We start from the raw sequence: 26,124 nt of genomic DNA, 5'->3' as shown, positions 1-26,124 counted from the left end.
TCAGGTGGTTAAGTAATTGCCCAAGGCCACACAGCTGGGCCGGGCAGGGCTGGAATTCCAGTCTCTGGTTTCCCAGAGTTCCCGCTACCAGCCTCCCCTCCCCACCATGGAGGGCGGGGATCGGGTCTGTAGGAAGAGAGGGGGCACCTCGGCAGTCTGAGGACGCCTTGAAGCCTGCGGGAGGGGATGACTCCTCATGCTCCCCAATTGGTCACACCAGTCGTGCGGCGGGCACAAACTAGGACCAGGGTGCTTGACCTGGTTCCAAGACCTCAGCCAGTCCATCCAAACCCCAGCTTCCTGCGGCCACCTAGACCTGAGCTTGTCCCAGGACCGCCCTCCCCGGGACACAGCCCGGCGAGAGCAGAGGAGGAGGGCGGGGCTGCGGCGCGGAAAGGACCATTGACGCACAGCTTCAAACAGCGTGCCACCGCCGGCCTGCTGGGAAACGGCGCCGCGCAGACCAATCCGGCCGGAGGCGGAGGCCGGTTGGCTCCGAGCGCCGGGCAAAGCGGGACGGGCGGGGCAACGGGAGGGAGGGGCAGGCGGCGGGGCGGGGCGCGGCGCCTGCCCGAGGCCGAGCCCTCGCGGCCCCACCCCGCAGCAACCCTGCTGGGGGCGCCTCCCTAGCCCCCCCAGGGCCCGTGCCTGTTGGGGACCCTCCACGTGACTCGGTGATGCAGAACGGTTATGACCTTCAGCGTGTGTCTGTGAACGCGAGGGTCTCAGCAACAGCGCGGGTTTGCGCCCGGCCCTGCCCGTGGGTGCGGGGAAGTGTGGGTGTGTGGGCATATGTAGGCGTGTTGGGGAGGGTGCCCAGCGACATGTGACAAAGACCCGTTTCTGGGAGACGGTGAAGGGGCCCGCGAGCTGACGCTTTGTGTGGCTGGCTGCAGAGTGAGGTTCGCGCCGCGGCGGCGGGCGCCCGAGCGGTGCAGGATGCCTGGGCGCAAGGGGGGCCGGGGGCGCGCGCACCAGTGCCAGGGTGAGTGCGCTGCGGCAGCGCCTAGGGGCAGCGCGGCAGGCCCGCGCTGGCCTGGGCCTCGGGCGTGACTGGGCACCACCCGTGGGTGCTGCAGTGGCTGCGCGTCCCGGTGACCTCCGGAGCCAGCCCGGGGCCGGGTGGATCCCCGTGCACTCCTCCCCGTTCTCCTTCCACGTGCGTGTCCACGGCGCGCGCGTCCGCTGGCGCGCACCCGCCTGCCTGTCGCCCCTACCGCCGCCGCGGACCGCGCCGGGAAAAGGTGCCGGGAACCGAGTAAGCCGGGGCCGTGGGCCCGAGCGCCATGGGCCGTAAGGCGCGCGGCAGGCGGCCCAGGCCTCGCCCCCGAGGGAGAGCGGCCTGGAGACGGCCAGGGCCGGCTGGGCCCGTGGGGGTGCCGGCCCGCGCCCCCTGAGCGACTAACACCAGGTGAGGGGGCCGCGGGACGCAACGCTGGGCCGGGCCGGGGAGGGACCACGGGCCACGCCAGGGATCAATCGGGAGCCTTTCCTGGCGCGGGGAGGGATGGCGCGGAGGGAGGAAGGGGCTGGCGATTCCAGGGGACGCCAGGAAAAGGAAGTTCCGGGACCCTCCCTGCTCTCGGCCCACCGCCGCTTCCTGCCTCATGCCTCACCTTGTCCCCAGCGCCAGGACTCCCCCTAACTGCTTGGGAAATGTGACCTTTACTCCGGGGGGGCCTGGCCCTGCAGCCCCAGCCTTCCTTCATCCCTGGGGACCCCCTTGAGCTTCTAACCCAATCTTCCCAGGCCAGACTCTGGAAGCTGGCTCTTGGGACTGTGCCCTGGGCACAAGTGGGCACTTGCACCAGCCCCACCTGTGCCTGGGCTGCGGCCCTTCCCTACAGGGCGCTCACCATGGCCCCACCACTACTGCTGCTGCTGCTGGCCAGTGGAGCGGCTGCCTGTCCGCTACCCTGCGTCTGCCAGAACCTATCCGAGTCCCTCAGTACCCTTTGTGCCCATCGAGGCCTGCTGTTTGTGCCACCCAACGTGGACCGGCGCACAGTGGAGCTGCGGCTAGCTGACAACTTCATCCAGGCCCTGGGACCACCTGACTTTCGCAACATGACTGGGCTGGTGGACCTGACGCTGTCTCGGAATGCCATCACCCGCATTGGAGCCCGCGCCTTTGGGGACCTGGAGAGCCTGCGATCCCTACACCTGGACGGCAACAGGCTGGTGGAGTTGGGCAGCGGCAGCCTGCGGGGGCCTGTCAACCTGCAGCACCTCATCCTCAGTGGCAACCAGCTGGGCCGCATCGCGCCAGGGGCCTTTGATGACTTCCTGGACAGCCTGGAGGACCTGGACCTGTCCTACAACAACCTCCGACAGGTGCCCTGGGCCGGCATCGGCGCCATGCCTGCCCTGCACACTCTCAACCTGGACCACAACCTCATCGACGCGCTGCCTCCGGGCGCCTTTGCGCAGCTTGGTCAGCTCTCCCGCCTGGACCTCACCTCCAACCGCCTGGCCACGTTGGCGCCCGACCCGCTCTTCTCCAGGGGGCGCGACGCGGAGGCCTCACCGGCTCCGCTGGTGCTGAGCTTCAGCGGGAACCCGCTGCACTGCAACTGCGAGCTGCTGTGGCTGCGGCGGCTGGCCCGGCCGGATGACCTGGAGACCTGTGCCTCCCCGCCAGGCCTGGCTGGCCGGTACTTCTGGGCAGTGCCTGAGGGCGAGTTCTCCTGTGAGCCGCCCCTCATTGCCCGCCACACGCAGCGCCTCTGGGTGCTGGAGGGACAGAGGGCCACACTGAGGTGCCGGGCCCTTGGTGACCCTGCACCCACCATGCACTGGGTTGGCCCCGACGACCGCCTGGTTGGCAACTCCTCCCGAGCCTGGGCCTTCCCCAACGGAACCCTGGAGATTGGGGTGACAGGCGCTGGGGACGCAGGAGGCTACACTTGTATCGCCACCAACCCTGCTGGTGAGGCCACTGCCCGAGTAGAGCTCCGGGTGCTGGCCTTGCCCCATGGCGGGAACGCCAGTGCTGAGGGGGGCCGCCCGGGGCCCTCAGATATTGCTGCCTCTGCTCGAACTGCTGCTGAGGGTGAGGGGACTCTGGAGTCTGAGCCAGCTGTGCAAGTGACAGAAGTGACTGCCACCTCAGGGCTGGTGAGCTGGGGCCCTGGGCGGCCAGCTGACCCTGTGTGGATGTTCCAAATCCAGTACAACAGCAGCGAAGACGAGACCCTCATCTATCGGTGAGGACGCACCCTGCCCGTGTCCTCACCCCTGCTTGGCCCCCGCCCAGCCCTCCCGCTGACCCTGCGCCTTTGGCTTCTGAGCCCCGAGGAGCCCAGCATCTGAGGGTGGGGGGGCTTAGGTATGGCTGCTTACGTGACAGCTGTACGCTGCTGGTGGCCTGGTTTGTGGCTTGGCCGTGGCTGGGTGCGTGGCCTGTGCCACACACACATTATTTTTGCTCCTGCTAGTATCCCCCCCACCCATCCTCCTCTGCTTGCCTGTGACCTAAGTCAGTCCAGTCACACACCAGTCTGTCCCTTGGCACCGCCTCTTGTCCTGCACGTGCCTGTCCTTGTTTCTTTGCCATCTTGAGGGAACACAGAAGGCCCATGTGGCTCAGGTCCCGGGGAGCTCTCCAGAGCTGGGCAGGGAGTGAGGGCTTTAGGAGCCGTGAGGTCCTGGCTGTGCGAGGTGGGAGCTGGGCTGCGCCTGACCCTGGGGCTCTGACCACCTGTCTTTCTTGCAGGATCGTCCCAGCCTCTAGCCAGCACTTCCTGCTAAAGCACCTGGTGCCGGGTGCTGACTACGACCTCTGCCTGCTGGCCCTGTCACCTGCCACTGGACCCTCTGACCTCACAGCCACCAGGCTACTGGGCTGTGCCCACTTCTCCACACTGCCAGCCACGCCCTTGTGCCACGCCCTGCAGGCCCACGTGCTGGGCGGGACCCTGACTGTGGCTGTGGGGGGTGTTCTGGTGGCTGCCTTACTGGTCTTCACTGTGGCCTTGCTGGTTCGGGGCCGGGGAGCTGGGAACGGCCGCCTCCCCCTCAAGCTCAGCCACGTGCAGTCCCAGACCAATGGAGGTCCCAGCCCTACACCCAAGAGCCACCCACCGAGGAGCCCCCCACCCCGCCCCCAGCGCAGCTGCTCCCTGGACCTGGGAGATACAGGCGGGTGCTACGGGTATGCCAGGCGCCTGGGAGGGGCCTGGGCCCGGAGGAGCCACTCTGTACATGGGGGGCTGCTTGGGGCTGGGTGCCGGGGTGCGGGAGGCAGTGCAGAGCGGCTGGAGGAGAGTGTGGTGTGACAGGAGGGCGGCTTGTGCCCTGAGGAATAAGCAGCGAGGCCAGGGGCCCAGGGCAGTGGCCACCTGGCCCAGTGAGCAGCACTGCCAGGGGACTCTCCCTGGTTTTTATCCTTGGTACCTCAGGCTTCCCATGTACTTGGAGGGACAGGAGCCCTTCCCTTGGTTCTGACCTCCAGACTGGGGTAAAGGGACAGGTCCCTCTGACAGGTGCTCAGAGCCACCAAGGCAGGGGTTGCAGCCACCAAGTGGGCGTCTTGTTTCTATTTATAATAAAATTGTTGGGGACACCTCAGTGCTGGTCTCTGGTCCCATTCTGAGGGAAGGTGGAAGGGAGGGGATGAGGGGCTGGTAGAGGCACAGACCAGGCGGAGGTGACCCTGCAGCCTGAGCCTCCACTGCCCATTCGTCCTCTGGGGCAGTTCAGTGCTGGGCTCTGGTTTCTTCTGACCGGGCCTGGCCTGGCCTACGGGAGCTGGGGCTTGGGCGAGCAGCCTGAGCTTGTCTGTCAGTACGGAGGGTACCCTTCCCAGCAGGCGTGTGTAGGACAATCCCTGGTGCGTGAAGCCCGAGCACTGGCACTGTCCCAGCAGTGCTAGAAGCCTGGGAGTGGCAGTGGGACTGTGGGTAGCAGCCCGAGGGTGGGTGGAGGGCACAGCCCTTCTGGGCAAAAGAACCAAAAGAATGGTAACATTCTCCTGAGCACAACTCGGTGAAACACCCCCTCGTCCTGTTGGGGTCAGCCACGCCTGCCTTCTCCTGGGCACCTTCTGGACTTATGAAGTGCCACCCTCAAGAGCTGGGAGTCCCACTGGCAGCTGTCACCCAGAGACCTCCAAAAGGTCCTGTCATCCCTCAGGCACCAACGAGATGGCACCCCCAGCCACTCCTCTGAGGTCCCCATGGCTGTGCCCTCAACATTCCTGGAAAGATGGCCCCGAGCTGCCTGCCTGTGGGGATGGAGGTGGGGATGTGCTGGGTGGGGCTCACACCCCAGAACCCCTTTCTGCTTCCTTTGCTGGGGGTCCACGGGCCCTGGTGGCTGCTGCTCGGCACAGCTCTGGCAGCACTGACTGGCCTCCGTGTCCTGGGCGCAAGCCCTTCTTAGCGTGCGAGAGCCTGCTGGTGCTCCAGGAGGATGCAGCAGGCGGCCCCGGGGCCGTGGCAGGGCCTGGCTGGTGCCAGGCACAGCACAGGGGCTGCAGGGGCACACCGGTGCTCCTGATGACAGCCAAGGAGACGGGCATTCCAGGCCAAGCTGGTGGGTATCCGTCCTCCCAGGCCCAGGACACGGGCCTAGGGTGGCCAAGGATGAATTAACCCATTACGCCCCAGCATGCCATTTGCCGTGTACTATCCAGACATTAGTCAACAAATGTGCCGTTTATAATCACTTTCTTGCTCAATTTAAATGTTTCGAGGTGTTCTTTGTATGGGGCACTGGGACATGATGGGTTAAATGGAAATGAGGTCCTCAGCAAAATGGGGGGCAAGGAGGGAGGGGGAGCACTGGGCCAGGAGGGAGGGCAGGGGAGACAAAAGCTTAAGGCCAGAAAGCCAGGCTCCTGAAGGCCCAGAATGTGGCAGGGACCAATGGCCTGGGCTAGTGCGGATCTGGGAAAGACACAGGCACCCCAGGAACCAGAACCCCTTACCTTGCTGCCACCCCATGGCCATGGTCCCCAGAGTCCCTTTCTCCACCCTCCTCCAGTGAGGGGAGGAGGTTCCTGGTACTTAGGGGTATAGGACAGAGTAGAGTCCTTGGCCCAGGGGACCTGGGGGCTGAGGACGAGGGGTCAGAGTCAGCAGCAGCAGCAGCAGCACAGGGAGAGCCCAGCCCTCACTCCCACCGCGGTCACAGGAGGCAGGGACTCACGGCCCCTCCCAACAGGGTCAGCAGAGAAAGCCCAGCCCAAACTACGGGAACGCATCACGACGCCTGCCCTGGGTGTGGGACCGGAGCTCTGATGCAGCCCTGTGGAAGGCAGCGACCCCCAGCGTCTGCCAACACTTCCCTCAGGTGGCCAAGGCGGCCAGCCCAGCCTGCAGGCCCCTGCCATTTTCCAAAAGTCCCTGCCCCCTGGGGCTACAGCCAGGACATGCCATGGGGTCTTGCGGAGAGGTCGGAGGAGTGACCCAGGGGACAGCAGCTGGCCCCGCAGGCGCCCGCAGGAGCCCAGGAGCCAGCCCAGCCACAGTCTGTGGCTGCAGACCATCCTGGGAACCCCCAAAGAGAAGAAAGGGATTCCCACAGGGGCTGAATGCCCAGCCCTGTCCCCATGCTGATGGCAGCACCCACAGACACGTGGGTAGGTGCTGGCTTCAAGGACAGGACTGCTTCTTGGCTGTGGATTCATCCCTAGCTCTAGACACTAGTAGCAAACAGCCCAACAAGGAGGGAAGGCATTTCGGATCCTCGCTGGCAGACAACCACCCTGGTCAGAGGCAGGTCACGTGCCCCTGCCTGGCCACCAGCCCCGCTGCAGCCACTCCTTGGCTGTCCCTGAAGCACCCACCATTCTGCAGACTCGGCTGAAATGCAGAGGGCTGGGGGATGGCGGAGGCCTCCCCTCCTCACACAGGGCTGGGCCCTCGCCAGGAGCTTGTTTTCTTGAAATTGAGAGTTTCCCGGAGGGAAGCTTGTTCAAAACACAGGCTTCGGGGCCTCCACCCAACCTGTGGGGTGGGGATTTCCACAGGGGCCGGGAGCATTGAGCACGCACTGCAGGGGGCTCTGGCCTGAGAGCAACAGGTGGTGTGGAGGGGCCGGAAGGAGCCCGAGGGTCTGAGCGCAGCCAGGAGAGTCACCCTGTCACCAGGGCTGAGGGGGCCACAGGCCTCCACAAAGCAAAGGCCAGGGAAAGGCAGGCCGTTCTGTGCCCACCCCAAGCAAGGACACAAGTGACCATAGGACCCTTGGAGGGACAGGCACAAGACAGGAAGAGCTACAGGCTCTCACCTTCACACCTCGAACGCGGAACTCGGCCAAGGCTCTGCTCATCTTCGTGGCGGCCGTGGGGTGGTCTTTGCCGTGGGCGATGACTTTGACCAGCAGGGAATCATAGTGGGGGGAGATGACAGCCCCTTGGAAGGCAGACGCATTGTCCAGGCGGATGCCCATGCCCTCTCCACTGCGGAACACCTGTGGCGGGGGAGCAGAGGTCAGCGGCGGGGGCAGAAGCTGCAGTGGGCGGCTCCCTGCATGCGGGGCACCCAGAGCTGAGGTCGAGGGTGCTGCAGGGAAACCACAGCTCTGACCTCTCAGTTTTGCAAACCTGGGACTCACCCCTTCTCCGAGTCCCACAGTCACTGCTGCCTCAGAGGAGCTGGGAGGGGACAAAGGATGTACCGCAGGACTGTGTGCACAGCCCAGCCAGAGGGGCCAGATCCCACCCACCTCCCAGCGCCTGCCTGACCAACCCTCCCGCCTTCTGGATCCCCTCATGCGTCCACGTTCATGCCAGGAACAGGTATGGAGCGTCCACCACCAGCAAGAGCAGCAAGTCCCTGCCTGCGTGGGCACCCGTACAGAAAGGGAAAGGCCGGGACCAGAGACAGGGCCGCTGTGGGGCAATGAGAGGAGAGGCGGGGCTCAGGCTTTGATTGGGCCCGCAGGGTGACAGGGAGACCACCACACAGTCCCTTCCTTCCTGGAGGGGAGGACAGGAGGAAGAGCGGCAGAGAGGAAGCAATGAGGGGACAGAGACACCAAGGAAACACGCCCAACAGGGCAAGACAGGCACAGCCAGCCCCCGGGGCCCAGCCTCCCTGGGCAGAAGAGAGCAGGATGGGTCAGGAAGAGGAAGGACACGGTGGAGGGCGAGGGGCCAGGTCAGGCTAGGGGGCTGGGGCTGGCTGACATGTGCACACAGGAGGACAGGCCCTGGGTTCCTGGGAGGGAAGGCCGGGAGGCTGGGGGTGGGCTGGGGACACCACAGCACCACCCTTCTGCTCCTGAGGGGCACCGGCCTGTGCTCCATGGAAAGGAACTTGATAAAATATTCAGGGTGGACACAGCCGAGCGCAGGAACCACCAGCTAAAAATACCCTGCGGTGAGCGAGCGGAGCAGCTGGCCCAGCCGTAAGGTAGAGGGAGGTGGCTGGAGGTGGGTCCCCAGGCTGCCCCCCTGCAGCTGAGGGCAAAGGAGGCCTGGGGCTCCCCGGGAGCAGGCAGGCAGTTCCCGGAAGGCCACAGCCTCTCCCAGCCTCCGCCACCACCTGTCCTAAAGCCCAGCCTCTGGCTTGTCCCTGCCAGCCCCACCCAGCCCAGGCCACAGGCCCCAGACTCCAGAGCAGATGCTGTCCCCAGGGCCAGGCCAATAAATGGGGAGGAGCTGACCAGCAGGCCAGTGCACAGGACACAGTGGGCCAGGAGCAGGTCAGGCCAGACCCTCGGGGGGAGGGAGGGAGGGAAATGGCTCTCAGGGACCCACTGGCTGGGCTTCAGCTCTGTGAGAAGATCCAGGTTCCCTCACTGCCACCTCCATCTGCTGACTTCCCTCGATCCCTCTGGGAGGCCCTTAGCTTGGCTCACCCCCGACGGGGTTCCCAGTCATTTGTTCCCATTCCCATTGGGGTTCTGCCCTGCCAGCCACTGCCCGGCCCCAGCGTGAAGGCAGGACAGAGGCCAGTGGCTCTGTCACAGTGGAGCTTTGGACTCTGCCTTCTCCTGGCCCGTGCACAGCGGGGCTCCTTCCCAGCATGCCCCCTTCCTCCCAGACAGCGCTGGCTCCCACGTGCTCTAGGCCGGGCTCAGGCCAGCCGAGGGGGATTCTCCTGAACTGCCAGGCCCCGGGCACCCGAGAGGCAGTGAGAATCTTCAATAGGCTGAAACTGGCACCCGCTCCGGAAACGTCACCTACCTCGATGCGGCCAGTGTCGGGCTGGAAGCTGCGCGCAGGGTCCTCGGTTGTGACCCGGCACTGGATGGCACAGCCATTGATGCGGATGTTCTCCTGCCGCAGGCCCAGGTCAGGCAGGCTCCTGCCCTCGGCCACGTGGATCTGGGCGTGGACCAGGTCCACACTGCAGGTGGGGAACACCAAGAGAGGAGGGGAGCATGAGGCAGGGCGGGGCCGGGGCACCGAAGCAAGAGGCGAGGCCCACACACTCTTCCCGCCTGAGCGGGCAGCTGCTCCAGCCCCTGGCCTCACAACTCGGCGCCTGACTGCAGTCTCAGCTAGAGTGGCAGCCAGAGGGGCCTCGGGAACACAGGGTCCCCCTCTCCCCACTCCACCCGTCCTGCACTCCACCTTCCTCTTCCCCAGTCACCATCTCTCGCCTCCTGCCCTTGACGCTCAGATCAGAAGCCTCAGGAGGCCCCATTCCTGGAGCCATAGGTGCTACTTTGGGTGGGTGAGTGGGGGACAGTCTGCAAAATGGGAACCAGGGCAGTTGAAGTCTGATGGGTGGACACTGTGTTCCCAGGCCTGCACCCCCACTGGGCTTGTGCCCAAGGCCCCTCCAGAAGATTTTGGGGTGCAAAGCTCTCTGCATTGCATGGCTTTAGGAGCTGAAGCTGACTGAGTCCATGCTCCCAAGGACAGTAGCAAATCCAAGTGGAACAGCGGTTTAAAAACTCTCAAGGTTTTAAATTTATTGTCACTGAGGCTTGTGGTAAGGGCAGCCTGGAAACTACGCTGGCCGTCTCTGCCTGTGTGGGGAGTTGCCTGCTGCACCACTGGAGCAGTGACAGAGATCACCATGAGCTTCAACAGCCGCGGGGGAGCAGCCCGCGCTCATCCCATGCTGGAGCCACATTCCCATTGGAGGAGGAGATCAAGGGTCAGAGAGGCTGCCACTAAGCCAAGCTCCACACAGGACCAGGGGAGCCTCAGCTCCAGCCTGTCTGGCACAGAACCCTTGCTATATAGTAAACAAAGCCTTTCATCCTTGACAGAGCTCCAGGCTGGCTCAGGATGACAGCTCTCGGCAGCAGGATGAGGAAGACCCGGGGCCAGGACACAGCTGGAGCACCGACCTTGCCTCTAACTCTGGCCCCCCAGGAATCTGGGGGCCTCTCTGGGCAAAGGTACCCCTTTCTCAGGTGCAGCAGGGGCTGGGGAAGGAACTGAAGTCAGAAATGTTCCAAGGTGAGGTGGACTGGCCCAAAGCCAAGGTTTAGGACTTAGAGGCTCATCACATGCATCTCGAAACAACGAAACATCTCGAAACAGCCATTTTAACTGTTGTTTATAGAACAGCAAATAATCCAAGCTGTGGGACAGCAGAGCCAGACTACCCAGAGAGCCAGGAGGCACCAGGCGGCTTTTCCTGATCAGCTGATCCTGATAAACACAGATCTAGCCTCCCCAGGGACACAACACAGATCTGGGCAAAATGCTACAGGCACACCCTGACCACAGGAGCCAAACACACCCTCACCACCTAGGACAGCAGGACTCAGCGACCACAGGCCAGAATCTCAACCTCCTTGAGCCTCAGCTTCCTCGGCTGAAAGACGGGGCCTTGGGCTCCCTCCTCACAAGGCAGCCACGAGGGTTCCATGAGGTGTCCAGCACGGCCCCTGGCCGTGAGCATCCTGATTTTGAGGGGAGGGCCTCTGACTCACTTGTCTTGCTCCTTTGTATTAATTTTTGCAATCACCATGTAATGCCTTTTTAAAGTATTTTTTAGTTGTTGATGGACCTTTATTTTATTTATTCCTGTGTGGTGCTGAGAATGGGACCCAGTCCTCACACACGCCAGGCAGGCGCACTTTCGCTGTGCCGAGCCCAGCCCACAGCCTAATCCTTTTATAAGAACTCAAGTCCCTGGGTCCCCCGCTGCTGACCACCAAAGTGGAACGCGAGAGTCCCTCCCTCTCCGCGCCCTGTCCCCAGCTCACTCGGTGATCTCCTCGGTGACCGTGTGCTCCACCTGCAGGCGGGAGTTGACCTCGATGAAGTAGTGCTTGCCGTGTCTGTCCACGAGGAATTCCACGGTGCCCGCGTTCTCGTAGCCCACCTGTGGGGGTGGCAGGTGGGTGGCTGGGTGGACAGGCAGGGGGAGGGCGCGCCCTGGAGTGGCGTGGGGCTGGGGCCCGCCCTCTGGCTCGCCCAAGAATACAACAACCTGCAGGGACCCTGTCCGAGAGACAGATGGCCATCCAGGCTCCAAGACAGTCCCCTGAGGACTCCGCCGGGCTCCAGAGCTGGCATGGTACAGGTCAGCAGAGCCCTGCCCGCCCCAGACAGGGCGCCCTTGCTCTCACTGGCTGCCACCTCGGCTGGTGGCTCCACTCCTGTCCCTTCACACCTGGAGACCTGGGCTTCCCAGAACCCACTTCCCAGTGTCACCAGCCTGGTCACCATCTCAAGAGATGTCAGTCGAGAGGCACCCCAGATGATGTTCCTGCCTCAGCCTGAGCCTGCTCGTCCTTCTTCTGGTCCTGCTAGGACCACAGCAGACTCCACAGGCCCCGGCTGCTGGGGTCAGTAGCATAAACCCATCAACCAGGGCACAGTTGAGGGGACTCCTCCCCGAGGCCACTGATCCCGGCACTCTGCCCAGTGACCTAGCCGTGGCCTCCTGACTGCTGTGGCTGGAGCCTCGCAGCACAGTGAGGCTCTGCCTCCGTTCTGGGGAAGGTGACAGCGACACTGTCTGGGCCGGGGCTGCCTAGGAGTTCGAGGTGGCTGGAACCTGGGACAGTGAACACACCTGGGGCTGAGGCCCAGGAACACGGGAGGACAGGACCCCTGCCACACAGCTACAGGCCCAGGCTCAGGGCCAGTACAGACCTGCAGGCTGCCCACAGGGGACCTCCAGCGCCCGAGGCCTCACCTGCTTGGCAAGTTTGACGGAGTCGCTGGTGAGCCGCGACCGGAGCTGGGGGTCCAGGTGGGCAGCAGGGGCGATCTCCACCACCTTCTGGTGCCGCCGCTGGATGGAGCAGTCTCGCTCATACAGGTGCAGGACGTTCCCATACTGGTCCCCTGGGGGCAGGACACCGGCTCAGCCTTTCTGAAACCAGACACCCCCTGGCTCTCCCAGCGCCCCGCAGGGCAGTGGCTGGCGAGGGCCCACGGCAGTGGGGAGGCAGCCAGGCGGGGAGCCAGCCCCAAGAGCCCCTCTGCTGAGCTGGGTCCCTGCAGGCCTCCCGGAGCGAACAACGGACAGGGACCTGTCCAAAAGGCTGGCCACCGCCAACCAGGAAGAGGCTGGCTTCTGGGTTCCCGCCTGGTGAGGCTGCTGGGGCGGAGGCTCGGGCCCTCTCCACTCACCCAAGATCTGCACCTCAATGTGGCGTGGCTTCTCGATGAACTTCTCCACAAACAGCGCTCCGTTCCCAAAGGCTGCCAGGGCCTCGGAGTAGGCCCGGGTGTAATTCTCCTCCAGCTCCTGGGAGGGCGGGCGGGCCAGCAGGCGTTGGCTTTCCCCAGGCCCCTCCATGTCACCTGCATCCAGCTCCGCCCACAACATGTCACCTTCCATCCACTCCCAGAGATGAGGCCACCTGCTGCCCGCTCCCTGCCTCCAGCCTCACTCACCTCGTAGCTGTGCACGACCCTCATGCCACGGCCTCCGCCCCCATAGGCGGCCTTGAAGATGATGGGGAAGCCGTAGGTGTTGGAGAACTCATGGGCCTCATGCAGGGACGTGATGGGGGCGTCAGTGCCTGGGACCACAGGGACACCTGTTGGGGGACAGGTGTGAGTGGCCTCTCTGAAGAGCTGGAATCCGGGCCCATCACCAGGGAAACACATGCTCCTGCCACCCTCCCTGCCAGCCCCTTGTGAGGAGCTGACTGTCACCTGCGGCGATGGCAATGGCCCGGGCCTCCACCTTATCTCCCATCTTGCGGACCACCTCTGGGCTGGGCCCAATGAACCGGACCCCAGCATCCTGACAGGCTTGGGCGAAGTCTGCCCGCTCGGAGAGGAAGCCGTAACCCGGGTGCACTGCGTCCACGTTGTTCTCCTGCAGGTGGGTGATGAAGGCAGGTCTCCCGCCCGCACGGCCTTGGCCGACCTCCCACCTCTGCCTCCCCCACTTGGTGCCCACCCCCAGCCTGCCGGCTGCTCACCTTGGCCACCTTGATGATGTCGGGGATGTGCAGGTAGGCCTGCACGGGGGCCAGGCCACGGCCAATGAGGTAGGCTTCGTCAGCCTTCTGCCGATGCATCTGGCCTGTGTCCTGCTCGGAGTAGACGGCCACTGTACGGATGCCCAGCTCCGTGCAGGCCCGGAACACACGGATGGCGATCTCGCCTGGAGGCAACAAAGGGAGATCACACTCCTGGGCCCGGGGACAAGCAGAGGGGCCAGGGTGGGGCGGGGTGAGGGGAAGGCTGAGGCTGGCAGCTCCGGGCTCACCTCTGTTGGCCACCATGACTTTCTTAATGGGCTTGTACTCCAGCCGCCGCACATTTGGGGAGGCAGCAGGGGCAGTGGAGGTTCGGCGGATACCCAGGAGCCTCAGGCCCCCTCGAACTGTCCGGAACTTCAGCATCTGGGGAGGACAGAGTCCAGTTAGAGAGGCTGCAGCACTGGCTTCCCGAGCCATGGCAACCCCACACAGGGGCCCGTGCCATCCGCCACCTCCATTTGTGAAGAGCTGTAGACAAGGAGCAGATGGAACCCACTGGAACCCCAGCTCCCATTGCCAGGCTCAAAACCAGAGGACCTCAAGCTCTGAAAGCAATCTGTGGCTTGCTGGTGTCTGTCCAGGCACACCGCCCAGGCAGGCCCGGGCTGTGGCCCTTTCCCAGGGTCCTGGCAGCCAGGAAGGAGGGCAGCAACAGACTTGTCCTGTGCGCGGATTCTCAGGAGAGAGCCTGAGCTTGGTTAAAGCAGGTTTCTCTCAATAATGGCAGAAATTTTCCCTTCTACAAAGGGCAACTAAATACATCATCAATAAAAATCACCAAGGACAGGCACACTTCCATGGGAGGTCAAGCCCTGCGGTCCAGATCCACCCACACCGGCCTGTGCGGGTCCCAGGCGCACAGCAGGCTGATCCACCCCCCACCCCACCCCACCAGAGGGGCAGACACCCACCAGAGCTAGCCTCTGGAGCAGGACCGCCCCTTCCGACCAGCAGACTACTTCGGGAGCTGAGTTCCAGCCCAGACCACCCACACCAGCCCACTGGGGATCCAGGCTCTCAGTAGTCCCGGGGACAGACACCCACCAGAGCCTAGCCTCTGGCACAGGACTGCCCCTTCTGACCAAGAGACTACCAAGGGAGGTCAAGCCCAGCCGCCCAGATCCACCTACTCCAACTTGCATATAGGACCCAGACCAGGATGCAGTAACATTCACTGAGGGACACCAGCAGGGTCTGGGAGCCCAACATCAGGGTGAGGCACAGACAATCTGCACAGTACTACAAGAATATAGGGAAGAACTGTAATATCTCAGATCCACTCTGCAAGAAAGGAAGACCCACAGACAACATGAAAAACGAGGGGGGAAAGTGCCCCCAACAAACCAGGACACTACAATAACAGAACCCATGGACAGCGAAGTTGATGGAATGTCAGAGAAGGAGTTCAGAAGGTCCATAATTACAATGACCTGTGAATTGAAGAATGACCTAAACGAGCAAATACAGGAGAAAATTGATCACTCCAACAATGAGATGAGAGACCAAATACAGGTAGCAAAAGATTACTTCAAGAGAGAGAAAGAGAGAGAGAGACTCTGAAAAAAAAAAAAAAAACAGAAATCCTTGAAATGAAGGATACAATAAATCAAATAAAAAACTCAATAGAAAGCATAACCAACAGACTAGATCACTTGGAAGAAAGAAAGTCAGATAATGAAGACAAAGTATACAATTTGGAAAATAAGGTTGATCACACAGTGAAGATAGTTAGAAACTGTGAACAGAACATCCAAGAATTATGGGACAACATCAAAAGACCAAATCTAAAAGTTATTGGGATAGAGGAAGGCACAGAGTTTCAAACCAAAGGAATGCACAATCTCTTCAATGAGAAAATATCAGAAAATTTCCCAAGCATGAAGAACAAATTGGAAAACCAAAAAGAAGAGGCTTACAGGACACCAAATGTACAGAATTACAACAGATTTACACCAAGGCACATTATAGTGAAAATACCTAGCATACAGAATAAGGATAGAATCTTAAAAGCCACAAGAAAGAGGAATCAGATCGAGGGGAGACCAATTTGTATCTCAAATCTATCTTGTAGCTTTCTCAACCCAGACTCTCAAAGCCAGGAGATCGTGGAACAACAAGCTCTGAAAGAAAATGGATGCCACTCAAGAACCTTAATTCCAGCAAAACTCAGCTTTAGATTTGATGAAAGAAAAACCTTCAATAATAAACAAAAGTTAAAAGAATTTACAACTAGAAAGTCTGCACTACAGAACATCCGCAGTAAAATATTCCAAGAAAAGGAAACGAAAAAAAATGATAAAAATCAGTAGAGGGAGGGATTACACTAAAGGAAAATCTAATCAGAGGAGAAACCAAGTCACATTAAATACCAAAAATAAACAAAAATGGCTAGGAATACAAATCATGTCTCAAAAACAACCCTAAAATGTTAATGGCCTAAACTCACCAATCAAAAGACAAAGACTAGCAGATTGGATCAAAAAAAAAAAAAAAAAAAAAAAGACCCAACAATATACTGCCTCCAAGAGAATTATCTCATAGAAAAAGACATCCACAGACTGAAGGTGATGGGTTGGGAGAAATCATACCACTCACATGGACTGCGGAAGCAAGCAGGGGTTTCCATCCTCATATCAAATGAAGTAGACTTCAAACTAAAGTCAATCAAAAAAGATAAAGAAGGACACTACATACTGCTCAAGGGAACCATACACCAAGACTTAAAAATCATAAATATATAAGCCCCCAAACATATGTTCATCAAAAAAACTCTTCTCAAGTTCAAGAGTCAAATAGACCACAACACAATAATTTTGGGTGACTTTAACACACCTCTTTCATCACTAGATTGATCTTCCAAACAAAAACTGAACAAAGAAACTATAGAACTTAATTATACAATCAATATCTTAGACTTAGCTGACATATATAGAATACTTTGTCCTTCAATGAGAGAATACACTTTCTTCTCAGCAGCACATGAATCCTTCTCTAAAATAGACCATATATTATGCCACAAAGCAACCCTTAGCAAATATTAAAAAGTAGAGATACTACCCTTCATTCTATCAGATTATAATGGAATGAAATTATAAATCAATGATAAAATAAGAAATAAAATCTGCTCCAACACCTGGACTAAATAATATGCTACTGAATGAAAAATGGGTTACAGAAGACATCGAGGAGGAGATTAAGAAAATTTAGAGGTGAATGAAAACACAGATACATCATATGGAAATCTCTGGGACACTATGAAGGCAGTACTAAGAGGAAAGTTCATTGCATGGAGTTCATTCCTTAAAAGAAGAAAAAGTCAACAAATAAATGACTTACATTACATCTCAAAGTCCTAGAAAAAGAAGAAAAAAATCAACACCAAAAGCAGAAGACAGAAAATAATTAAAATCAGAGCTGAAATCAATGAAATTGAAACAAAAGAAACAATTGAAAAAACTGACTGTTGGGTTTTTGTTTTTGTGACTAAAAGGCTCAGGGGTCACTCTAGTTAAACTGGGCTAACTGGGCTGTACGAAATAACCACACAAGAGACACAAATACCTTTTTTGGGGGGTTGTTGTGACAGCTCTTTTGACCTTAAGGGTTTGTAGAAAGAGAGAGAGAGAGCGAGAGCACGCGCTGACCCCTTTTATTGAGGAGAAGCTGTTCAAATGAGGCCAGGGGTCAGGTTTCAGGGGGCTGAGTCTATCTTCATGATGTCCACTGTCAGCAGGTTGGCTGACACCTGGGTAGGCCACACCCAAGGGCACAGTAAGAGGAGGGGACACACACAAGGCACTTCCATGGGGAAGATTCTATCCTAAACAGGGCAAGGGGTTATATTACAAAGCAACAGGTGAGCGTAGCTTCACCCACAGGGCTGTAGCAAGACACACCCATTTCTGTGACTGAGCGCCTCAGCACCCAGCCGGGAAGTGTAACTCAGTCACCCGTAAGGTTGGCCTCCCACAACTGACAGAACAAAAAGTTGGTTCTTTGAAAAAATAAATAAAATTGACAGACCCTTAGCCATGCTGATGAAGAGAAGGAGAGAGAAAACCCAAATCACTAACTTATTTGATGAAAAAGGAAATATCACAACAGACACTACAGAAATACAGAAGATAACTAGAAATTATTTTGAAAACTTGTACTCCAATAAAATAGAAAATACTGGAGACATTGACAAATATCTAGAGTCATATAATTTGCCCAAATTGGATCAGGATGATATACACAATTTACACAGATCAATTTCAAGCATGAAATAGAAGACGCCATGAGAAGCCTACCAACCAAGAAAAGCCCAGGACTGGGCGGGTACACAGCTGAGTTCTACAGACTTTTAAAGAAGAACTAACACTAATATTCTTCAATTTATTTCAGGAAATAGAAAAAGAGGCAGCACTTCCAAACTTATTCTATGAGGCCAATATCACTCTGATTCCAAAACCAGGCAAAGACACATCAAAAAAAAAAAAAAAAAAAGAAATTTCAGACCAATATCTCTAATGAACATAGATGTAAAAATTCTCAATAAAATTCTGGCAAATTGAATACAAAAACATATCAAAAAGATCAAAGATCAAGTGGGATTCATCCCAGGGAGGATTGTTTTCTCTGATTAGAAAATTGGTTCAACAAATGGAAATCAATAAATGTAATTCCTCACATCAAAAGACTTAAAGAATCATATGATCATATCAATAAAAGCATTTGACAAAATACAGCACCCCTTTATGTTCAAAACACAAGACAAACTAGGGATAAGAGGAACATATCTCAACCTCGTAAAGGCTATCTCTGCTAAGCCCCAGCCAACCTCATTCTAAATGGAAAGAAATTGAAGTTGAATTGAAATTCTAAAAACTGGAACAAGGCAGGGATGCCCTCTTTCACCTCTTCTATTTAACAAAGTTCTTGAAACACTGGCCAGAGCATTTAGACAGACGAAATAAATTAAAGGGATACACATAGGAAAAGAAGAACTCAACTTGGCACTATTTGTTGACAGTATGATTCTATACCTAGAAGACTCTAAAAGTTCCACCAGAAAACTTCGAGAACTAGTAAATGAATTCAGCAAAGTAGCAGGATATAAAATCAACACCCACAAATCAAAGGCATTTGTGCATATCAGTGACAAATCCTCAGAAAGGGAAATGAGGAAAATTACCCCATTTACAATAGCCTCAAAAAAAAAAAAAAACCCTTGGGAATCAACTTAATGAAAGAGGTGAAAGATCTATATAATGAAAATTACAGAACCCTAAAGAAAGAAGTCAAAGAAGACCTTAGAAGTCAGAAAGATCTACCTTGCTCTTGGATAGGAAGAATTAATATTATCAAAATGACCATACTACCAAAAGCAGTATACAGATTTAATGCAATTCCAATCAAAACCCCAATGACATTCCTCACAGAAAAAGAAAAAGCAATCATGAAATTCATCTGGAAAAACAAAGAGACCCAGAACAGCTAAAGCAATTTTAGTAAGAAGAGTGAAGCAGGTGGCATCACTGTACTCGACCTTAAACTATACTACAGAGCAAGAGTAACAAAAACAGCATGGTATTGGCACCAAACAGACTGGTAGACCAATGGTACAGAATAGAGGACACAGAGACTAATCCACAAAATTACAGTTATCTTATATTAGACAAAGGTCTTAAAAACATGCATTGGAGAAAAGAGCCTCTTCAACAAATGGTGCAGGGAAAACTGGAAATCCATATGCAACAAAATGAAATTAAACCCTTATCTCTCACTATGCACAAAACTCAACTCAAAATGAATCAAGGACCTAGGCATAAAACCAGAGACCCTGTGTCTAATAGAAGAAAAAGTAGGCCCTAATCTCCATCATGTGGGATCAGGCCCCAACTTCCTTAATAAGACTCCTGTGGCACAAGAATTAAAATCAAGAATCAATAAATGGGATGGACTCAACTAAAAAGTTTCTTCTCAGCCAAAGAAACAATCTGTGAGGTGGACAGAGAGCCCACATCCTGGGAGCAAATCTTCAGCCCTCACACATCAGATAGAGCACTCATCTCTAGGGTATATAAGGAACTCAAAGAGCTAAACACCAAAAAAACAAATAACCCAATCAATAAATGGGCCAAGGACCTGAACAGACATTTCTCAGAAGAGGAAACAATCAATCAACAAATATATGAAAAAATGTTCATCACTAGTAATTAGAGAAATACAAATCAAAACCACTCTAAGGGAGCTGGGGATGTGGCTCAAGCGGTAGCGCGCTCGCCTGGCATGCGTGTGGCCCGGGTTCGATCTTCAGCACCACATACAAGATGTTGTGTCCGCCGAGAACTAGAAAATAAATATTAAAAAAAAATTCTTTCTTTAAAAAAAAAAAAAAAAAAAAACACTCTAAGATTTCATCTCACTCCAGTCAGAATGGCAGCTATTATGAAGATAAACAACAATAAGTGTTGGCGGGGATGTGGGGGAAAAGGTACACTCATACACTGCTGGTGGGACTGCAAATTGGTGCAGCGAATATGGAAAGCAGTATGGAGAATCCTTGGAAAATTGGGAATGGAACCACACCATTTGACTCAGCTATCCTTCTATACCCAAAGGACTTAAAAACAACATACTCCAGGGACACAGCCACATCAATGTTTATAGCAGCACAATTCACAACAGCTAAACTGTGGAACCAACCTAGATGCCCTTCAGTGGATAAATGGATAAAAAAAAATGTGACATATAAAGAATGGAATATTACTTAGCAATAAAAGAGAATAAAATCATGGAATTTGCAGGTAAATGGATGGAGTTAGAGAAGATAATGCTAAGTGAAGTTAACCAATCCCAAAAAACCAAATGCCAAATGTTTTCTTTGATAAAAGGAGGCTGATCCATAGTGGGATAGGGAGGGGGAGCATGGGAGAAATAGACAAACTCTAGATAGGGCAGAGAGGTGGGGAAGGGAGGGGACGTGGGGTTATTAATGATGGTGGAATGTGATGATCATTATTATCAAAAGTACATGTATGAAGACACAAAAATAAAGAAATATAGATAAATAAATGTGATAATTAATTTTGTGTGTGTAATACTAGGGATTGAACCCAGGGGTGCTCCATCACAGAGCTCCATCCCCGGCCCTTTTTATTTTATATTTTGAGACATGCTAAATTGCTCAAGCTGGCCTCCAACTTGCAATCTTCCTGCTTCGCCCTCCCAAGTCCCTGGGATCACAGACCTCCACCACTGTGCCTGGCTAAATATAACAACTTTAAAAAATACATGAATAAAAATATTTAAAAGAAAAAAATCACCGAGGGCAGGTGAAATACGCCAATCACAGAAAGACAAATGCCACAGGACTCTACTACAGGCCGTCCCTCAAGTGGTCACACCCGTGGAGACAAAGTGGAATGGTGGCTTCTGGGGTTGGGGTGGACAAGGGACTTGGTGTTCTGTGGGGACAGTTTCAGATTTGCAAAATGAAAAATGTTCTGTGGGTAGATGGTGGTGACAGTCACATAACGACATGCACATACCTGATGCCACCCAACAGTGCACTTAGAAAAGGTTCAGATGACAAAAGTCACGTGATACATGTTATACCACATCAGACCTTTCTTTTTCTTTTTTGGGGGGTTGGGGGGAGTACCGGGGATTAAACTCGGGGGCGCTCAATCACTGAGCCACACCCCCAGCCCTATTTTGCATTTTATTTAGAGACAGGGTCTCACGGAGTTACTTAGGGCCTCACCAAGTTGCTGAGGCTGGCTTTGAATCCGCCAGGCTGGCTTTGAATCCGCCATGCTCCTGCCTCGGCCTCCCAAGCTGCTGAGATCACAGGCGTGCACCACTGTGTCCAGCACAATAAAAACTTTTTTCATCAAGCGAGGAAAGCTGACATCCCAACATTCGAAGCTCAGAGGTTGACTCCTGAACTTTATAAAGGAGGGAAACCCAGCTCCACGCAAGTCTGAAAGGACAGCAGGGGCCACCTGCATGGCCACCCTGATGGCCCTTATCTACCTGTGTGAGGCATTTCTTCAAAAAAGTTGGAAACGCTTGACTCAGCCATTTCATTTTAAGTAAGGAACTTAAACACAAATTCAATAAGTAAAACAAATATTGTAAAAACCCTAGTGTCATGTGACGGCCACCAATACAGAGAGGAAGAGAAATAGAGACAGAATGGAAAGGAAAGGAGGACATTAGGAAAGGAGCCTGTGGGGGCAGGGCTGGGGCCCAGTGGGGGCTGGCCTGGCAGTGAGGTTCCATCCTCAGCACCACACAAAGGTAAGATAAAGACACTGTGTCCAAAGGAAGGCAGGCAGGAAGGGAGGAAGGAAGAAGTCTGCAAGAGACCTACAGACAGGAGCGGAAGGACAGCCACTGACCGCCAGGCCCAGTGCAAGGCCTCAGGGCAGTGCAGGAGGCAGCCACGCACAGGTCTGTGGAGACTGCACTTTGCCAAGACCATGAGGGGACAAGTCTGACGCATTCCAGAGAGATGGAGGGCGGAGGGTGGGAACTGGAAGGCAGGAGCTGGAGGTTGGGAGCCAGGAGAGGCCGGGCCCAGGGCCAGACATCCAGGCCTCTCTTGGGCAGCAGGGAGGGATCTGACAGGTTTGGAACTGGTCTCTCTGGACAGGCAGCACAGGGACTGCAGATGGCACACGTCTGGACTTTGCAGAGGCTGAGGCGAGAGACACAGAGCCTCTGACGGGGGAGGAGCCGCGGGGGCTGCCGTGGGGTTGGGGAGATGTCTGGGGTACAGCAGGTCATTTCACTGAGGTCCACCAGCATCCAAGAAAGGAAGAGACCTGGCCTGTGCAGGCGAGGAGACCGTTCCCACTACAGGACGACTAGAGACGGGCAGGTGGGGGGGAACACAGAGGGGGGAGCCAGGGAGGAAAGCCGGGCACCATGGACAGGGGAGGTGTGGAAGCCTGGGAGCAACGTTGTTCTAATAGCGCCGCTGGGTTTTTCCAGGTCTGCACGCTCCCTGGAGCACACCCAGGTTGAGTCCGGACCAGGAGGAAACTCCGACAAGAAGACAGAGGGGCTACCTGAGAGGAGGCAGGAGCAGGAGCTCTGGGGGCTGGGGGTGGGCCATGGCTCCAAGCAGCAGGGGACAGGCTGAGGAGGGCGGCGCTGGCTTTGGAAGGGCCTCCACATCAGACCTAGCCGCACTAACACAGAGAAGGTCCCTTGCTGGGCTCCACGCTCCTCATCTTTCAAAAATAGAGGACAACAGTAATTCCTACACCTTGTCCTCATTAAAGAAGTCCCCTTTCACAAGGGGGTGGTGCAAGACCCCGAGCCTATCTGACCCCCCACGCCTCTCCTTCCGTGCTAACCTACGAGGAAGCTTAATGGGTGTAACAGGCTCCTGAGGATCTCGCAGAACAGCCATAACACGTGTGATGTGCTCTCTGTGCATCTCACGGCAGGTCTCAACAATGTCACAGTGGTTTTCCTTCCTTAATACCTTCAGAATTTCTGCCTTTTCACTCAGAGGAAGTGAAAAGGCTTCTCTGGCACATCTGAACTGCTGGCACCGCTACCCTCGCATTTGGGGCCATCCAAGTAAACCGAGGGTGACAGCCCCATGCACTGCCACCAGAGCAGTCCACATGATGACGGCCGTGCTGCCGAGTGATAGGCCGGTCTGCTGACCAAGGCTGACTGGCAGCTCGGGAGGAAGCAGGATGGCTGGGATTTCGTCTCACTGCCCCGAACAGCCACCATCCAAAACTTGGGCTTGTTTATTTTGATAGGTTTCCATTTAATATTTTTGGAACACAACTGACCACACGTCACTGAACCTCGGTGAAGGAGGACAGCCATGTGCAGTGGAGAAGCCCAGCAGGTGCCACATCAACGCGAGACAAAGGTCCACGTCACCCGTACCAAGTTAGTACCATGCACCTCCTGAGGTGCCCGCCACAGACACGGCGTCCCGTGGGTTCCTGCCTCCCGTGCACAGGCAAACCCAGACTAGGAGAACCCCACGAGATAACTGGCTCACGCTCTTCCAACATGTCAAGGGGCACGAAAGAGTCGAGAATGGTTTCAGATGACAGGAGGCCAAAAGGATGAGTAAATGCACGTGTGAGCTGGACCCTGGACTACTGACGCTGTCGGGGACACTGACGAAGTTTAAATAAGGTCTGCAGATCAAATAGCACCGGATCGATGTTCGCTGCCTGATCTCGCCCCCGGGTCTGACTGTGCTCAGGGAGAGGACACCTCATCTGCACGTGAGAGCGCTGAAGTCCTCAGGGCCAGTGGCGCCACGTCTGCAATTTACACTCCAATGGGTCAGGAGACACAGGGGGACAACAAAGGAAGCAGCAGTACTGGGGACTGGGGTGAGAGGTTGGAGAGGATTCTTTGGACTACTTGATGCTAATTCTGAAATCATTTCAAAGTAACAAGTGAAACCCAGGCCTGGAGCTGATCCCATGGGAGGAGTGGGCCTCAGGCTAGCTGGGAGCTTGGGACAGAGACATGCAGCCCTGTGCCCTGCTCTGGGCTGAGTGCATGTGACATCAGTGCCTGTCATGGCCCCCCATGCAGTACAGCCTCCAGTCCGTGGAGCTCCACTCTGGGTGGGTGATCAGAGCCGCCAAAACCCTTTCCTTGCAGGAAGCAAGTGGTACTGGCAGCGTGAGACACACACTGGACACGGGCACAGGGTGCAAGTCTCACCCTCGTCCTGGGGAACCAAATGCAACTCTGCCCAGGACCAGGAGGGGCCAGGAGGAGTAAGTGAACCACTGCACAGCACAAAGCCAAGAGGCACAGGTCCCAGGGGCTCTGGAGGCGGAGGCAGGAGGATTTCAAGATCAAAGCCAGCCTCAGCAAAAGTGAGGCCCTAAGCAACTCAGCGAGACCTCATCTCTAAATAAATACAAAATAGGGCTGGGGATGTGCTCAGTGGTCAAATGCCCCCTGAGTTCAATCCCCGCTTACACCTCTCCCCCTAAAAAAAAGGGAAGCACAGGGCTCCTTTGGACAAGCAGGACCACAAAACAGTAACTGCAGGGCTCCCCCTCACCAGACATCAAGCCATTCAAATAAAACACTGAGGGGCGGCCCTTGCTGTGGTGTTAGCAACGAGCATAAACAGTGTCATTCGGCTCGGGTAAGGCACAGAGCAGACCCGCAGCTCCGTGGTCATCAGGGCAGCTTCGCCGGAGCCCTATGCAAGGTGATTGGGAGCCTTTGAGATGTTTATGCTCCCCAGCCCAGTCTTAGCCATCCTAGGAATCCAAATCAAGGAATCAGTCTAAAACGGGAACCAAGAAGTGCGCACAAAGATGCTCAAGACAGCAGAGTTCACAGAGCTCCGACACCAGGACGCTGCTTGGACAGTAAGCATCAATGACAGTGACGCGTGGGCTCCATTCTGATGACGTGGGAGATGCTTGTGATGCAATAAGAAGCCAAGAGAACGACCGAGTGCCATGACCCGGAGGCGCCCTCCACGCAGCCCACGCCACAGCCCCGCTGGCTCCCACAGGCTCCGCTCAAGCAGAGCTGGTGCCCTCTGGGTGCTTTCCCATATTGCCACGTGGAGAATTCCCATATTCTTCCCCACTGGAGATGCAGTATTTATGGTGTGAAAACATTCCCGGGGGACGGGGGACCTTTGCAGAAAAAGGCCAAGGGGAGACCTCAGTCCCTGGTGAGAGGACACGGCAGCAGGCACACTTCCCCTTTCCACGGGCTGCCCCGGCCGAGCCTGCCCCGGCTGCAGGCAAGCTCCTCACAGCTGAGGACAGCCCACTGGCACCCGGATTCTCAAACCTCCAGAGAAGCTTCAGGCTACTCCCAGGGGCCCTGTCTGTCTCTCCCCACTGTCTGGGTTGGCTCCCCGACTCTTCCGGTTGTCTTGGGTCAGTAGGTCGTGTCTCCCCAGCACACATGCTCCCCACTTGCTTTTCCAGATACACAAAGCGGTTCAGTAGATATTCCACCAAAGGCCCACCCCTGCCCCCGCAGTGTCACCAAGTGATCACTAATCTGACAGTCAGGACAGAGGGCTGCACTGTCCCTCCCCGCACCCCGCAGGCCCTCTCGCACATGGTTTGGCTCAGGAGCCTGGTGAAGGCTCTCGGCAGGCCAGGAGTGACACGGCAGTCCCAATCCATGAGGCACCCGGGCCCATGGACAGTGGGGAGTAAGAACACCCCTTTGGGTCCTCATGTCCCTGTAGAGGGCATCCAAAGCAGGCCTGGACTCGAGACCTGAGCTACCAGCCTCTGGGTGAGGGAGCTCCGCCTGCGGCACACTGGGCAGAGGCAGGATGGAAGCAGGGCCCGTCCACTGAAGTCCAGGCAGGGGCAGTGGCCCAGGGACAGCCCCTCCCTGTGGGCAGGGGCCCAGCTTTCCTCCCCAGCTCTGAGGTTTAGCACCTGAGGCCCAGTTTCCTTATCAGTAAACTTGGTACTGCCACTCCAACCAGAGCAGGTCACCCTGGGGGTCAACTGAGACAGAACACCTGAAGGGCCAGGCCTCAGGGGACAAAGCCAGCCTGTCACTCTCTTTCCCCCTCCTCCCAGAAGAATGCAGAGATGGAGAGGAATCCCATTCACCTCCACCCAGCTCTGCACGGCTCACCTGACCACCCCCATGCACAGCTGTCCTGCCTCCCCCCACCACAAAAGCCCCCCACCCTGAAGGCACCAGGAGCCTGCCGGCAGGTCTGGGCACATACTGTACTTTGCCACATGCAGAAACTTCCCCCGAAGCTGGAGT

At 56.2% G+C, this 26,124-nt stretch overlaps 2 protein-coding genes across 9 annotated transcripts in view; one reads left to right on the top strand and one right to left on the bottom strand.

Moving 5' to 3' along the window:
- Positions 1–26,124, bottom strand: part of Pc (pyruvate carboxylase) — a 113,798-nt gene that overhangs the window by 8,083 nt on the left and 79,591 nt on the right. For all 8 annotated transcript variants that reach the window (XM_026396697.2, XM_026396700.2, XM_077797937.1 and 5 more), the window contains 9 exons: positions 13,593–13,728; positions 13,303–13,487; positions 13,031–13,196; positions 12,767–12,912; positions 12,500–12,617; positions 12,060–12,211; positions 11,122–11,240; positions 9,137–9,299; positions 7,234–7,416 (listed from right to left, as the gene is read on the bottom strand). In XM_026396697.2, coding sequence (XP_026252482.1) covers positions 7,234–7,416; positions 9,137–9,299; positions 11,122–11,240; positions 12,060–12,211; positions 12,500–12,617; positions 12,767–12,912; positions 13,031–13,196; positions 13,303–13,487; positions 13,593–13,728 — 1,368 coding nt within the window. The remainder of the gene's footprint in view (positions 1–7,233; positions 7,417–9,136; positions 9,300–11,121; positions 11,241–12,059; positions 12,212–12,499; positions 12,618–12,766; positions 12,913–13,030; positions 13,197–13,302; positions 13,488–13,592; positions 13,729–26,124) is intronic.
- Lrfn4 (leucine rich repeat and fibronectin type III domain containing 4) lies at positions 561–4,523 on the top strand. Its single transcript, XM_026396705.2, has 3 exons — positions 561–1,411; positions 1,848–3,206; positions 3,716–4,523. Exons 2-3 carry the CDS (start codon positions 1,858–1,860, stop codon positions 4,275–4,277), a joined length of 1,911 nt encoding a protein of 636 aa, XP_026252490.2. The 5' UTR covers positions 561–1,411; positions 1,848–1,857; the 3' UTR covers positions 4,278–4,523.

The sequence above is a fragment of the Urocitellus parryii genome, chromosome 4 (assembly GCF_045843805.1).
Source record: "Urocitellus parryii isolate mUroPar1 chromosome 4, mUroPar1.hap1, whole genome shotgun sequence".
Lineage (NCBI taxonomy): Eukaryota > Metazoa > Chordata > Mammalia > Rodentia > Sciuridae > Urocitellus > Urocitellus parryii.
The sequence above is the reverse complement of the archived record's forward strand: the minus strand, read 5'-3'. Positions and strand labels throughout refer to the sequence as shown.

Coding starts and splice junctions, on each gene's coding strand:
- Lrfn4 (XM_026396705.2), top strand. CDS start 1,858: ATGGCCCCACCACTACTGCTGCTGCTGCTGGCCAGTGGAGCGGCTGCC. Junction 3,207..3,715: donor GACGAGACCCTCATCTATCG/GTGAGGACGCAC, acceptor TCTTTCTTGCAG/GATCGTCCCAGCCTCTAGCC.